A 13,039-nucleotide genomic window follows, 5' to 3' on the forward strand; every position below is an offset into this window, starting at 1 on the left:
ACAGAGTTTACACTAGGTTTACTCCAGGTTTACAGGCGGTTTACACAGAGTTTACACCAGGCTTACTCCAGGTTTACACGGGGATTACAAATAGTTTACACCAGGTTTACTCCAGGTTTACTCCAGGTTTACACCTCCTCGCTCAGCATTTCCCGGGGGGGGGCGCCTCCCTGTCCGCGGTCCCTCCGGGGCCAGCTCTCCCCCCCGGCACCTCTTGCCCCATTTTCTCCCTTTTTTCCCCCAAATTTCCCCTCTCCCCCCCCCCCCCCCCCCCCAGGGGGACCTGAAGCGCTACCTGCGGGCTCGGCGGGGGGCCGGGGGGGGACGCCGCAGCTGCCCCCCCGCGACGTGGCCACGCTGCAGCGCCTGGCCCTGGAGCTCACCCTGGGGCTGCGGCACCTCCACCGCCACGGATACGTGCACAGGTGGGGGGGGGCTTCATTTTGGGGGGGGGGGGGGCCTTTTTTAATTATTTTTTTTTGGGGGGGGGGTCCTGGTGTGAGCCCCTCCCGCACGCTGGGGGCACGTACGTGGTGATGCCCACAGGTATGGGGGGGGGGGTGTTTTATTTTGGGGGGGGGTATTTTATATTTGGGGGGGTCATTTTATACGGGGGGTCATTTTATACGGGGGGGGGATTTTTTTTGGGGGGGGGTCCCGCTCTGAGCCCCTCCTGCACGCTGGGGGTACCTGCGGGGTGATGCCCACAGGTATGGGGGGGTCATTTTATTTTGGGGGGGGTCATTTTATATGGGGGGGGTCATTTTATAAAGGGGGGCTTTATTTTGGGGAGGGGGGGTCCCGGTGCGAGCCCCTCTGGCACACTGGGGCTGCGGCGCGGTACAGGGGGGGGGTATTTTAAATGGGGGGGGGGGATTTTTAGGCCGGGGGGGGTTATTTTTTGGGGGGGGGGATTTTTTGATGCCGGGGGGGTCTCGCAGCGACCTGGCCCTGCGCAACTGCCTGCTGACCTCGGAGCTGAGCGTGAGGCTGGGGGACTACGGGCTGGCCCGCTGCCACTACCGGGTAGGGGGGGGGGAAATTGGGGGGGGGGGCACGGGGGGGGTGTGGGGGGGGGGAGGGGTGAGGTGGGAGGGGTATTGGGGGGGTATTGGGGGGGGTATTGGGGGTGGGGGGGCTGGCCCACTGCCACTACTGGGTGGGGGGGGGGAAATTGGGGGGGGGCACGGGGGGGCACTGGGGGGGGCACTGGGGGGGAGGGGGGGGGTGGGGGGGCACTGGGGGGGTCACCTGGACGCTTGGGGGGGGGAATTGGGACTGGGAGGGGGCACTGGGGTGGGGGGGGAATGGGACTGAGGGGGGCACAAGAGTTTGGGGGGGGGGGGCCAGGGGCCAGTTTGGGACCAGTTGGGTCCGGTGGGGCCCAGTCTGGCCCAGTTGTTCCCGGTGGCACCCTGCTGACCCCCCCCCGCCCCCCCAGGAGGATTACTACGTGACCCCCGAGCACCTCTGGGTGCCGCTGCGCTGGGTGGCCCCGGAGCTGGTGGCCGAGAGCCGGGGGGGGCTGGCGGTGGCCGAGCAGAGCAAGGAGAGCAACGTCTGGTGAGGGGGGGCGCGGGGGGGCGGGGGGGGGGCGTCGCGGTGTCCCCCCGTCGCGACGTCGTGGCAGTGTCGTGATGGTGTCGCGATATCGAGGCGATTGGGGTGGTGATGTCGCGATATTGCAATGTCTGGTGTGGCTGTGTCGCGATATCAAGGTGCCCATTGCGATACCTCTGTGCCTGTCATGATATCGTGGTGCCTGTTGCAATATCTCGGTGCCTGTCACGATATGTCAGTACCTGTCGCGATACCTTGGTGCCTATTGCAATACCTCGGTGCCTGTCGCGACACCTCAGTGCCTGTTGCGGTATGTTGGTGCCTGTCGCGATACCTCGGTGCCTGTTGTGATACCTCGGTGCCTATTGCAATATGCCGGTGCCTGTCGCGATATCTCGGTGCCTGTCGCGATACCTCGGTGCCTATCGCGATACCTCGGTGCCTATCGCGATATGCCAGTGCCTATCGCGATACGCCGGTGCCTATCGCGATACCTCGGTGCCTATCGCGATATGCCGGTGCCCGTCGCGACGCGCGGTGTTCCGGCAGGGCGCTGGGCGTGACGCTGTGGGAGCTGCTGGAGCTGGGCCGCCAGCCCTACCCGCAGCTCTCCGACCGCCAGCTCCTCGCGCGCATCCTGCGGGGGCAGCCCCCGGCCCCCCCCCGGCCCCGCCTGCGCCTGCCCCAGGCCGACCGCTGGTGAGGGGGGCACGGGGGGGGCACGGGGGGGGCATGGGGGTAGTGGGGGGCATGAGGGGGGAGGGTCTGGGGGGGGCATGGGGGTACGGGAGGGGTCGGGGGGTGTGAGGATGGGTTCGGGTGGGGGGCGTGGAGGGGGAAAGGGGGGGATTGGGGGGGGCTACAGCGGGTGGGGGCTACGGGGGGGGGCGAGGGGGGGCACCCAGGGACACGCGGCCCCCCCAGCCCATCCCCATCACCCCCCCTTTATACACCCCCCATTTCATGACCCCCCCTTACACCCCCCCATTTTATCCCCCCCCTTTATGCCCCCCCCTTTACGCCCCCCCCTCACTGCCCCCCCCTCACTGCCCCCCCCTTGCCCCCCCCCAGGTTCGCCCTCCTGCAGTCCTGCTGGCTGCCCCCCCCCCAGCGCCCCTCCCTGGACGAGCTCCACCGGCGCCTCAGCCTCCTGCAGCGGGGGGGGGGAGGGGGGGCGGCCCCCCCCACCCCCACCCCCACCGCCACCGCCACCCCCCCGCCCCCCCCCCCAGCCGTGCCCCCCCCCCTCGCCCTTCCCCCTCCTGGAGGACGTCCTGCGGGTGACGCAGAGCAGCCGGGGGGGGGGGCTGGCCTTCGAGTGCCTCTGGGAGGGGGGAGGAGGGCGGGGGCGCCCCCCCCGGGCTGACCCCCAGGGTGGGGGTGGGGGGGGGTTGGGGGGGCCGCCCCCCCTCCCCCCCCCGGGGTGCTGCCGGTGCTGGGGGCTCGGAGCCCCTCGGGGGGCAGCGAGTATTTCATCCGCCTGGAGGAGCACCTCGAGGGGGGGGCGCCCCCCCCCCGCTGCCCCCCCCCCCAGCCGGCCCCCCCCCTCGCCCCCCCACCCCCTCCCGGTTCGGGGGGCGGGGGAGGGGCCGCCCCCCCCCTCCCGCCCCCCCGGCCCTGCCGCTGCGCCCCCGGGGAGGGGGAGGGGGAAGGGAAGGGAGGGGGGGGGGAGGGGGCGCCCCCCCCCACGAAGGCCGAGGGGAGGGGGGCGGGAGGGGGAGGTGACGTCATCGGTGATGTCATCGACGGGGGGACATCGCGGGGGGGGGCGGGGGGGGCACGGGGAGCCGGCGGGGGGCGGGGGGGGGCACTGGGGGCACTGGGAGCACTGGAGATGACCCCATGGGGACAAGGACGGGCACCGGGGGCACCAGTAACACCAGTGGCACCAGTAACACCAGTGGAACCAGTGGAACCGGTGACACCAGTGGCACCAGTAACTCCAGTGACAGCAGTGGAACCAGTGACACCAGTAACACCAGTGACACCAGTGACATTGGAGATGGCCCCATGGGGACAAGGACGGACACTGGGGACACGAGACCGGTCACCAGTAACACCAGTAACACCAGTAACACCAGTGGCACGGGAGGTGACAGCGGTGACATTGGAGATGGCCCCGTGGGGACAAGGACGGACACCAGTGGCACAAGACCAGTCACCAGTAACACCAGTGACGCCAGTGGCACCAGTAACACCAGTGGCACAGGAGGTGGCACCAGGGACACCGCTGGCACAAGGAGGGGCACTGGTGGCACTGGAGATGGCCCCGTGGGGACAAGGACGGACACTGGGGACACGAGACCTGTCCCCAGTGACACCAGTAACACCAGTAACATGGGAGGTGGCACCAGTGGCACTAGAGATGGAGCCACGGGGACAAGGACGGGCACTGGGGACACAGGAGGTGACGGCGGTGACATTGGAGATGGCCCCGTGGGGACAAGGACGGACACCAGTGGCACGCGACCGGTCCCCAGTGACACCAGTAACACCAGTAACACCAGTAACACCGGTGACACCAGAAGTGGCAGCAGGGACACCAGAGGTGGCACCCTGGGGACAAGAAGGGACACCAGTGACTCGAGAGGCGGCACTGGTGGCACTGGAGATGGCCCCGTGGGGACAGGAGGTGCCACCAGCGGTGCCACCAGTGCCACCAGTGCCACCAGTGCCTCCCCCTTTGGGCGTCCCCTTTTGGACGTCCCCTTTGGGCCGGGGGGGGGACGCGGGGGGGTCCCCACGGACAGGGGAGGTGCCCCCAGCGCCACCCGAAATGTCCCCAAGGACACCGGAGATGTCCCCAAAGCCACCCGAGGTGTCCCCAGTGTCACCCGTGGGGTCCCCGATGTCCCCCCAGATGTCCCCATTGCCCCCCGCGGTGTCCCCAGTGTCCCCCCCAGTGCCACCACGACCCCCCCAGATGTCCCCTTTGTCCCCCGTGGGGTCCCCGTTGCCCCCCACGATGTCCCCATCGTCCCCCCCGGTGCCCCCACGACCCCCCCAGATGTCCCCAGTGTCCCCCGTGGGGTCCCCAGTGTCACCCAGTGCGTCCCCGTTGCCCCCCACGGTGTCCCCAATGTCCCCCCCGGTGCCCCCGCGCCCCCCCGCGTCCCCATTGCCCCCCCGATGTCCCCATTGTCACCCGTGGGGTCCCCGTTGCCCCCCAAGACGCCCCCTTTGCCCCCCCTTTGCCCCCCCCGCCACCAGGCCCCCCCCCCCGGGGGGGTCCCGGCGCCCCCGCGGCCGAGGGGGGGCCCGGAGGGGGGGGGGCTGCCCCGGGGGACGTCCCCAAGGGCGCCCCCCCCCCCGGCGGGGACACCCCGGGGGGGGGCGACGGAGGGGGGGGAGGGGCGGGGGGGTGCCAGGAGGGGACCCCGGGGGGGTGCCGGGGGTCCCCGGGGGGTCCCCAAAGGTGTCCCCGGGGGGGTCCCCGAAAATGTCCCCAAAGGGGTCCCCGGGGGGGGCCCCCGACGAGACCTGGGGGCGGTGCCCCGCAGGGGACCCCCAAAATTGCCCCCGGGGGTCCCCAGGGACCCCCCCGCGGGTCCCCGAGGGGTCCCCCAAAATTTCCCCGGGGGGGTCCCCAAAAACGTCCCCAAGGGGGTCCCCAAAAACGTCCCCAAAAACGTCGCCGGGGGGGTCCCCAAAAGTGTCCCCAAGGGGGTCCCCAAGAAAACGCCCGGGGGGGTCCCCAAGGGGGTCCCCCAAAATGTCCCCAAGGGGGTCCCCAAGGCGCTGCCGAGAAACGTCCCCAAGAGGGGGGGGGCCGAAAATACCCCCGGGGGGGTCCCCGAGGAGGGCCCGGGAGGGGTCCCCCAAAATTTCCCCCAGGGGGTCCCCAAAAAGGGCCCCCAAAAAGCCCCCCAAAGCCTCCCCGGGGGGGTCCCCGAGGCGCCCCCGCCCGGAGACTCCCCCCGGGGGCTCCCCCAAAAAGCCCCCACCGGGGGGGGGCTCCCCCAGAAAACCCCCGGGGGGGGGGTCCCCGGCCCCCCCCCGCCCCCCCCGGGGGTCCCCATCCCCGGGCGCCGCCGCCGGAGGCGCAGGAGGAGGCGGCGGCGCCCCCGGCGGGGGGGGGGGGGGCGGGGGGGCCCCTTTGGCCGGGGGGGGGGTGCTCGGGGACCCCCGCGCCCGGCCGAGGGGGGGGGCCCGGAGCCGGGGGGGGGGGCCGGGGGGGGCGAGGGGGCCCGTGGTGGTGCAGGAGCGGCTGCAGCTGACCCTGCGCGAGGACGTGACCCGCGCCCTGCTGGCGCCGCGGGGGGGGCGCGCACCCCCCGGGACCCCCCCCGCAGGGACCCCCCCCGCGGGGACCCCCCCGGCAGGGAACCCCCCGGAGGGAGCCCCCCCGCAGGGAACCCCCCAGCAGCGCCGATATCCGAGGTGGGTGCGGGGGGGGGGGATTTTGGGGGGGGGCATTTGAGGGGGGGTGTTTGAGCGGGGGGGGGGGTGCATTTGGGGGGTGTTTGCCCGGGGGGGTATTTTTTGAAGGGGGGGTTTGGGGGGAGGGAATTTTGGGGGGGGGGATTTTTGGGTGGGGGGATTTTGGGGGGGGTATGAAGGGAATTGGGGGGGGGTCGGGGGGTGCTGGGGGGGATTTGGGGGGGTGTTTGCAGGGGGGGGGGCTTGGGGGGGGATTTTGCCCCCCTCCCGCCGCACGCTGTGACTTTTTTTCTCCTTTTTCTGCCCCCCCCTTTTGTCTCCCCTTCTCTCTGCCCCCCACCTGCCCCACTTGACCCCCCATGACCCCCCCGACCCCCCCTTGCCCCCCCTGACCCCCCCCTGACCCCACCCCATGACCCCCCTGACCCCCCCATGACCCCCCCCTGACCCCCTGCCCCCCCTTATCGCCCCCCCCAGCCAAGGCTTCCCGCCTGTCGCTGCCGCTGCCCCCCCTGGCCCTGCGCCCCCCCCCCGCCGCAGCCCGCGGGGGCCTCGCTGGGAGGCGGGGCCAGCGGGGGCGTGGCCGGAGGGGGCGTGGCCGGAGAGCGCGGGGGCGGGGCCAGCGCCGGAGGAGGAGGACGAGGACGAGGACGAGGAGGGGGAGGGGGAGGAGGAGGGGGCGGGGCCGGGGCGGGGCCGGGCGCGGCGGTGCCGCTGGTGGTCACGTGCTGGGATGGGCGTGGCCTGCGCGGGCTCCTGAAGGCGCCGCGGGGCGTGGCCGAGGGGGCGGCGCTGGCGCGCAAGCGCAAGGCGGTCTCGTTCTTCGATGACGTCACCGTCTACCTCTTCGACCAGGTGGGCGGGGCCTCGGGGGGAGGGAGGGGGGAGGGAGGGGGAGGAGGGGGCGTGGCCGGCGCTGACGGCTCCGCCCCTCCCCTCCTGGCCACGCCCCCTTTAGGAGACGCCGACCAACGAGTTGAGCCAGAGCGGCGCCGGCGGGGAGGGGGGGGCCGCCCCCCTGGGAGGACTCGGGGAGCCCGGAGGGCTGGGTGGGTGGGGGAGGGGCGGGGGGGAGGAAAAATGGGAGGGGGGGGCAAAAATGGGGGGGGTAGGGGGACATGGGGGGGGCTGGGGGGAGGGGACTGGGAATTGTGGGGGGGGGTCCTGAGGCATGGGGGGGGCAAAATGGGGGGGGCGGCAAAAATGGGAGGGGTCCTGGGACGTGGGGGGGGCAAATTGGGGGGCGAGGGGCACTTGGGGGGGGGGCAGAAATGTTGGGGGGGGGTCCTGGGAGCTAGGGGGGCATCAAAGGGGGGGGTCCTGGGACATGGGGGGGGCAAAATGGGGGGGGGCTGGGAATTTGGGACTTGGGGGGGGTCCTGGGCTATGGGGGGGGTCCTGGGCAGGGGGGGCAGCCCCAACCTGGGGGGGGGGGGTAATGGGGGGGGCACCTTCGCGCCCTGACCCCCCCCCCCCTTTTTTTTTTTTCAGCCCCAGTCGAGAACTGAAATGGGGGGGGGGAGGGGACGGAACCGCCCCCCCCGACCCCCCGCCGACCTTTTTGTACAGTGACTGTGGGGGGGGGCGGGGGGGGACCCCCAATTCTCCGGTGCCAAAATGGGGGGGGGGGGGGCGCCCCCCCCCTGCCCCGCCCCCACGTAGCCCCCCCAGAGCCCGGCCTGGGGGTCCCGGGGACGGAGCCCCCCGGGGGGGGCGGATTTGGGGAGGGGGGCGGGGGGGAAATTAAAGGACCTGGCTTTTACTGGGAGCGGCGTGCGTGGACTGGTTTGTACTGGGATGGAACTGGGATGGGACTGGGTTATACTGGGATTGGGTTGTACTGGGATGGGACTGGTTTGGACTGGGATGGGACTGGGTTATACTGGGACTGGGTTGTACTGGGATGGGACTGGTTTGGACTGGGATGGGACTGGGTTATACTGGGATTGGGTTGTACTGGGATGGGACTGGTTTGGACTGGGATGGGACTGGGTTATACTGGGACTGGTTTGGACTGGGATGGGACTGGTTTGGACTGGGATGGGACTGGGTTGTACTGGGAGGGGACTGGTTTGTACTGGGAGCTGGACAGCCGGGGGGGGAGGGGGGCAGTTGTGCCAGGGCCCCGCCCCCCCCTGAGCCGCTCTGATCCCCCCCCGCCCCTCCCAGCGCTCCCAGTAAGACCAGTAACGGCGCTGGGAGCGGGCGTGCGAGGGGCTCACAGGTAGCGGGGGGGGGAGGGGCGGCGTTGCACACGCGCGTGCAACAGCGGGGGGGGAGGGGGACACCCAGCGGGGGGGGGGGGGGCTCCCTTTCACACGCGCGTGCAAGCGCACGACCCCCCCGCGGCCTCGCCCCCGTGCCCTGCTCACCGCTCGCCCCCTTGCACGCGCGTGTGCAAGCCCCGCCCCCCCCGCTCCCCCCCCCACAATGGTGGGGGCCCTGGCGCTGGCGGCCCTGGGGGCGCTGCTGGGGGCGGCGGGGGCCGAGCTGGGGCCCCCCCGCTTCATCTGCACCCCCCTGCCCCCCGGCGCCGAGCTGGGCTGCGCCGTGCACGGGGGGTGGCACGGGGATTTGCACGAGGGGGGGCACGAGGGGGGGCACGGGCACTCGCACCAGGGTTTGCACGGGGATTCGCACGGGGATTTGCACGAGGATTTGCACGGGGGGGCGCGTAAGGGGGCGCACGGGGATTTGCACGAGGGGGGGCACAAGGGGGCACACGGGCACTCGCACCAGGGTTTGCACGGGGATTCGCACGGGGATTTGCACGAGGGGTCACACTCGGGGTCACACGAAAGGTCACACTCGGGGTCACACTCGGGGTCGCGCTCGGGGTCGCACGGGGGCTGGCCGGGGGCTGCGCCGGGCTGGCACGAGGCCTTGCACGCGGATTTGCACGAGGATTTGCACGAGGACTCGCTGGCGGGGGCGCGGCGCACCATCCTGCGGCTGCGCGAGGCCCTGGTGCAGCAGCGCGAGGCCGCCCTGGAGCTGGCGGCCAAACTGGGGCGCTGCCAGGCGGCCCGGGGGGGGCCCCAAGAAGCAGGGGGGGGTCCCCAGGAGCCCCAGGGCCCGGGGGGGGCGCGGGCGGCCGAGGAAGCGCGGGGGACGACGGCGGGGGACGCGGCCGGGACCCCCCCCCAGCGGGCGCTGCAGGGGCTGAGGCAGAGGCTGCAGCAGCTGCAGGTGAGGGGGGGGCTGGGGGGGGCCTGGGGGGGCTTGGGGGGGGCCTGGGGGGGGCCTGGGGGGGGCCTGGGGGGGTCCAGGGGGGAGGTTATGGGGGGGGAATGGGGCCTGGGGGGGGGTGTGGAGGGGGATTGGGGGGGGATAAGGGGTGGGGGGGGGGTCTCAGGAGGGTCCTGGGGGGTCCCGGGGGGGTTATGGGGGGGGGGCACCCTCCCCGAGCATCCCCCTCCCCGTGCATCGCCGTGCAAAGCTCTGCCCCTGATCCTCTTTGGGCCTGGAGGGGGCGGGGGGGGGATGGAGGAGGGGGGGGGAAGGGAGGAGGTGACCCCCCCCCGCCCCCCCCCGCCACTGCCCTCGTTAACCCGGCGCTGATTAACCCCGGGATTAACGGGGGCAGCCGCGGGGCCGGCCTGGGCTGGGCTAAGAATAGGTGGGGGGGGGGCTGGGGCAGGAAGGGGGGGGCGGGGGGCAAAATTGGGGGGATAGGGGACAGGATTGGGGGGGTAGGGGGCAGGATGGGGGGGCTCTGGGGCAGTTGGGAGGGGTCCATGGGGCAGGATGGGGGGGCTGTGGGGCTGTTTGGGGGGGCTGTGGGGCAGGATGGGGGGGTTGGGGGGCACAGGGGGGGCTGTGGGGCAGGATGGGGGGTCTATGGGGCAGTTTGGGGGGGGTCATTTTGACGCCCCCCCCCCCCCCCAGCACAGCCGCAACGTCTCGGGGCTGCGCGAGGCCCTGCAGAAGAAGATCGGGCTCCTGGAGCTGCAGCTGCATCACCACGGCAACGGCAGCCGTCACCATGGCAACCAGCAGCCGGGTCACCATGGCAACCAGCATCTGGGGCACCATGGCAACCAGCATCCCGAGCACCATGAGCACCACGGTCACCATGGCAACGAACATCCTGGTCACCATGGCAACGAGCACCACGGGCACCACGGCAAGGAGCATCCCGGTCACCATGGCAACGAGCACCACGGCAACCACCACGAGAAGCTCGGTGGCCACCACGACGGTCTCCATGGCAACCACCACGGTCACCATGGCGACCACGGCAAGGCCGGCAACCACCACGGCAATCACCATGGCAACCACCACGGGCACCACGACGACCATGGCAAGGCCGGTAACCATGACAACCACCACGGTCACCATGGCGACCACGGCAAGAGCGGTGACCACGGCAACCACCACAGCATCCTTCACGGCAACCACCACGGTCACCATGGCGACCACAGCAAATCCGGTGACCACGGCAACCACCACGGTCACCATGGCGACCATGGCAAGGCCGGCAACCACCACAGCATCTTCCATGGCAACCACCACGAGGGTCTCCATGGCAACCACCACGGTCACCACGATGCCCACCACGGTCACCACGGCGACCACCACGGTCACCACGGCAACCAGCACGGTCACCATGGCAACCACAGCAAGCCCGGCGACCACGGGGACCAGCAGCATCCCCACGGGCTGGGCGGTCTCCATGGCAACGCCCCGAAGCACGCCGGTTTCCATGGCGACCACGGCGACCTCTGGGACCACCTCCATCGCCACGGCGACCCCGAGGACCAGGAGGACGAGCACCACGGTGAGGGGGACCCCCGGGGGGGGGGGCACTGGGGGGGGGGACCCCGGGGATGGGGACCCCAAAGGATGGGGGGGGACCCCAGGGAGCAGACCTTCAGGGATGGGGACCCCAAGGGATGGGGGGGGGACACCCCGAGGCATGGGGACCCCCAGGGAAGGGGACACCAAAAGATGGGGGGGGGGGACCCCAGGGATGGAGACCCCCAGGGAAGGGGACCCCAAGGGATGGATTGGAGGGGGGGGGACCCCAAGGGGCTGAGGACCCCCAGGGACCCCCCCAGGGACAAAGACCCCCAGGGATGGAGACCCCCAGGGAAGGTTGGGGGGGTACCCAGAACCCCCATGCCCCCCCCAACCCCCCCCCCCATCCCCACTTCCCCCCCCCACCCCCTCTTTCCCCCCCGTTTTCCCCCATTTCCCCCCCCCCATCAGCGATGCACTAACAGGGGGTCGTGGGGGGGGGCCGGGGGGGGGTCCCACAGGTGCGGGGGGGCCTCGGGGGGGCTTTTTGGTGGCCTTCCCCCGGCGCACGGCCTCGATGTTCGCCCGGGCGCGGGGGACGCTGCGGCGGGCGCTGCGGGCGCTGTCGGCCTGCCTCTGGCTGCGGCCGGGGGGGGGCGGCCCCCCCCTGGGCACCCCCTTTTCCTACGCCGCCCCCGGGCAGCCCAACGAGCTGGTGCTGCTCGCATGGGGGGGCGCCCGCTGGAGCTGCTGGTGGACGATCAGGTGAGGGGGGGGGGATTTATTTTTTGGGGGGGGGGGGGGAGGATTTAATTTGGGGGGGGTATGGGGGGGGGGTGGGGGGGGGTTGGGGTGGTGTAAGGGGGGGTATGGAGGGGATTTGGGGGGGGTTGGGGGGGGTTTGGGGGGGGCTATGGGGGGTATGGAGGGGATTTGGGGGGGGTTGGGGGGGGTTTGGGGGGGCTATGGGGGGTATGGAGGGGATTTGGGGGGGGTTGGGGGGGGTTGGGGGGGGTTTGGGGGGGGCTATGGGGGGTATGGAGGGGATTTGGGGGGGTTGGGGGGGTATTGGGGGGGGCTATGGGGGGTATGGAGGGGATTTGGGGGGGGTTGGGGGGGGTATTGGGGGGTTTGAGGGGGGCTATGGGGGGTATGGGGGGGGTTGGGGGAGGTTGGGGGGGGTTGGGGGGGGTTTGGGGGGGGCTATGGGGGGTATGGAGGGGATTTGGGGGGGTTGGGGGGGGTTTGGGGGGGCTATGGGGGGTATGGAGGGGATTTGAGGGGGTTGGGGGGGGGTTGGAGGGGATTTGGGGGGGTTGGGGGGGTATTGGGGGGGGCTATGGGGGGTATGGAGGGGATTTGGGGGGGTATTGGGGGGGGTTGGGGTTAGGGGGTGGGGGGCTTGGGGGGGATGGAGGGGTTTCTGGGGGGGGTCCCCGGGATTCCGATGGGATTGGGGGTCCCCGGGGGGTCCCTGGGGGATCTCGGGGGGGGGTCAATGGGGTCGCTACGGGATTGGTGGTCCCTGGGGGGGGGTCCCTGGGGCTCTGGGGGGTCCCCGGGGGGTCCCTGGGGCATCTCGGGGGGGGGGGTCAATGGGATCGCTGCGGGATTTGAGGTCTCGGGGGGCTCCATGGGGGGCTCCCTGGGGGTGTCCCCGGGGGGGGGTCGGTGCCGTGCCCCCCCCCTGACGGCCGTTCCAGGCGGTGGCGCTGTCGCTGTCGCCGTCTCCGGGCCGCTGGCACCACGTCTGCGTCACCTGGGCCGCCGCGGGGGGGGCCTGGAGCAGCTTCCAGGACGGGGTCCCCAGAGCCGCCGGGGGGGGGCTGGCGGACGGGCACCCCCTGCGCCCACGGGGGGTGCTGGTGCTCGGGCAGGAGCAGGTGGGGGGGGCGAGGGGGGGCGTGGGGGGGGGTGGGGGCGGGATGGGGGGGGGATGGGGGGCGAATGTGGTCATGGGGGGGCAATGGGAGGGTAATGGGGGGGGAATGGGGGGGGAATGGGGGGCAATGGGGGGGGAATGCGGTCATGGGGGGGCAATGGGAGGGGAATGGGGGGGAATGGGGGGCAATGGGGGGGGAATGCGGTCATGGGGGGTCATGGGGGGGGAATATAGGGGTAATGGGGGGGTAATGGGGGGGTCATGGGGGGGTCATGGGGGGCACTGGGGGGTCATGGGGGGGCAATGGGAGGGGAATGGGGGGGGAATGGGGGGCAATGGGGAGCACTGGGGGGTCATGGGGGGGCAATGGGGGGCACTGGGGACAAGGGGGGGTAATTGGGGCGGGGGGGGACAATGGGGGTGGGGGGACAGCAGGGGGTTATGGGGTCCCGGGGGGGGGACACGGGGTCACGGGGG

The 13,039-nt window shown here is 71.9% G+C and overlaps 2 protein-coding genes across 2 annotated transcripts; one reads left to right on the forward strand and one right to left on the reverse strand.

Annotated features, from left to right (window-relative positions):
- Nucleotides 1-277: 277 nt before the first annotated feature.
- LOC311429086 (uncharacterized protein) lies at nt 278-7,553 on the forward strand (the record flags this gene model as incomplete). The annotated part of the gene is given in 11 exon segments (XM_084540221.1): nt 278-320; nt 323-425; nt 942-1,026; nt 1,442-1,563; nt 2,110-2,259; nt 2,632-2,712; nt 3,414-4,075; nt 5,762-5,940; nt 6,418-6,795; nt 6,899-6,989; nt 7,432-7,553. Coding segments are annotated over 11 exon segments (1,911 nt in total), but the record flags the coding sequence as incomplete, so codon positions are not given.
- Nucleotides 7,554-9,549: 1,996 nt separating this feature from the next.
- On the reverse strand, nt 9,550-10,717 carry LOC311429088 (uncharacterized protein; the record flags this gene model as incomplete). Its single annotated transcript, XM_084540223.1, has 3 exons — nt 10,006-10,717; nt 9,866-9,963; nt 9,550-9,571 (listed from the first exon to the last, which is right to left on the reverse strand). Exons 1-3 carry the CDS (start codon nt 10,678-10,680, stop codon nt 9,550-9,552), a joined length of 795 nt encoding a protein of 264 aa, XP_084396349.1. The 5' UTR covers nt 10,681-10,717.
- Nucleotides 10,718-13,039: the final 2,322 nt, after the last annotated feature.

Source organism: Aythya ferina (assembly GCF_964211825.1).
Source record: "Aythya ferina genome assembly, contig: HAP1_SCAFFOLD_740, whole genome shotgun sequence".
Classification (NCBI taxonomy): Eukaryota; Metazoa; Chordata; class Aves; order Anseriformes; family Anatidae; genus Aythya; species Aythya ferina.